Here is a 2,223-nt window from a genome sequence, read left to right on the forward strand (position 1 = left end):
ATATATATATATATATATATATATATATATATATATATATACATAATATATATAGACACATATATATACATACAGGTATATATATATATATATATATATATATATATATATATATATATATATATATATATTATATATACATACACAGTATATAATATATATACACACACACACATATATATATATATATATAATATATTTTTCATATATATATAAATATATAATATATTTACATATATACATATATATATATATAAATCGATAGAAAATACAACAAAAAATATATATATATATATATATATATATATATTTTTTTTTTCTAATCCATTTTTGAAAATAATAATCAATTACAATTGGGATAATTATATATATATATATGTATATATATATATATATACATACACACACACATACACAGTATATATAATCAATATATAAATATTATTAGAATTATACATATTTATTTCTATATATTTCTTTATGTATATAAATTGACAAGACAAAAATAAAAACTACATTTTTCTAATCGATTTTTGAAAAGTATGAATGGATTTAGATTTAGAGAATAAGAATCGCAATTTGGACGAGAATCCACTCTTTTGTGCGTCATTCTTTTTGAGGTGAAAAGTTTTGAATTGTGCACAACTTGATTTATTTTTTATAAACATTTAATTGATATGGATTTTATTTGTTATTGCTGTGACACTTTTAAAGCCAGTCTGCACATTTTATGAAGATGATCTCTGACTTACTGCAGGTTTCCCTCTAAAGACTTGTGTGTTTCCTTCAAGGACTTGACTTTAGACTTGTGTGTTCCCTACAAAGACCTGAGTTTAGCCAGCAGAGTTTCCAGGTCAGACTCCTTACCAGGTGACTCACGGACCCCTGCTGGGACCCTTGGACACGTCACATGGTCTCCTTCCCCTCCATCATCCATCCCTGCAAGTCCACCCACGTCTTTCTCTCCTCCTGCCGTCTTTGTGCACCTGCCTGTGACTCCGCCTCCTGAGGCCGCCGGGCCGCCAGACCCCTTGGTGGGCGGGGCCTTCGCCCCCGTAGGGCAGGCGGCGACGTCGCGGCGGGAGCGAGACCTCTGCAAAGGGGCCGTCTTGTTTTCTGCCAGGAAGAAGACACGCAAAGTTGTGAGCGTGTTTGTGCGACTGAGTGACCTGGAATTGTGTAACGCACGCCAGCTGGTTAGATGGACGCGAGCAGAGGAGAGACAGGAAGTTACAATACAAGCAGACATGAAGTTACAATACAAGCAGACATAAAGAGACAATACAAGCAGACATGAAGAGACAAGATGGAAGTGCAATGTTGCACATGATGCAGGATCATCAGTCACAGCAGAGACAAGAAGCAAGAAGTGAAATGTTGGCAAAGTGAAAGTAAACTGACTTGATTTACACTTTGCACCTTGTTAGCAGGAACACACACAGAGCATGGAGGAACACAACCCACACTACTGTACAACAAAAACACTGCTAAACACGCACACACACACTACTACACTTGACACACACACTACATGCACACAAACATACACTACAACACACACTCTACAACACTAACACGTCCACACACAAACACTACAATACACAGACTGCAACACACACTCACACACACACACATAGATTGTGTGTGATCTGCATCAGAGGTGTTACAGCCAACTTTTATGATACAATAAATTGTTCATAAAAAAATAAATTATACGTTTCTAAAAAATGAATTATGTTTATAAAAATGAATTATATGTTTATAAAAAAACTTATATATATATATATATATATATATATATATATATATATATACATATATATATATATATATATATATATATATAAAAAAAAGTTTATAAAAAAAGAATTGTTTATAAAAAAAAGAATTGTGTTTATAAAAACATGCATTATATGTTTAAAGAAACTTAATGATATATTTTTTTAAATGGATTATACGTTTAAAAACATTAATTATAGGTTAATAAAAATTAATTATATTTTTATAAAAAATTAATTATATGTATTTTTAAATGAATTATATGTTTTTAAATTGAATTATATGTTTATAAAAAATAAACAATAAGTTTCTAAAAAGTTAATTATGTTTCTAAAAATGAATTATGTTTCTAAAAAAAAAGGAATTATATATTTAAAAAAAATTAATTGTATGTTTATAAAAAAAAGAATTATGTTTATGAAAAAAAAGACATCACACATGGGA

General features: G+C 29.4%; 1 protein-coding gene across 3 annotated transcripts in view; it reads right to left on the reverse strand.

Annotated features, from left to right (window-relative positions):
• Positions 1-416: 416 nt before the first annotated feature.
• The window catches only part of LOC133641759 (protein diaphanous homolog 3-like), a 307,291-nt gene continuing 305,484 nt past the window's right edge, over positions 417-2,223 (reverse strand). For 2 of the 3 annotated variants that reach the window (XM_062035759.1, XM_062035742.1), the window contains one exon: positions 417-1,116. In XM_062035759.1, the coding sequence (XP_061891743.1) occupies positions 818-1,116 (299 nt within the window). In that variant the 3' untranslated portion in view covers positions 417-817. The remainder of the gene's footprint in view (positions 1,117-2,223) is intronic. The other variant, XM_062035751.1, reaches the window with a different exon arrangement.

This window comes from Entelurus aequoreus, linkage group LG02, assembly GCF_033978785.1.
Source record: "Entelurus aequoreus isolate RoL-2023_Sb linkage group LG02, RoL_Eaeq_v1.1, whole genome shotgun sequence".
Classification (NCBI taxonomy): domain Eukaryota; kingdom Metazoa; phylum Chordata; class Actinopteri; order Syngnathiformes; family Syngnathidae; genus Entelurus; species Entelurus aequoreus.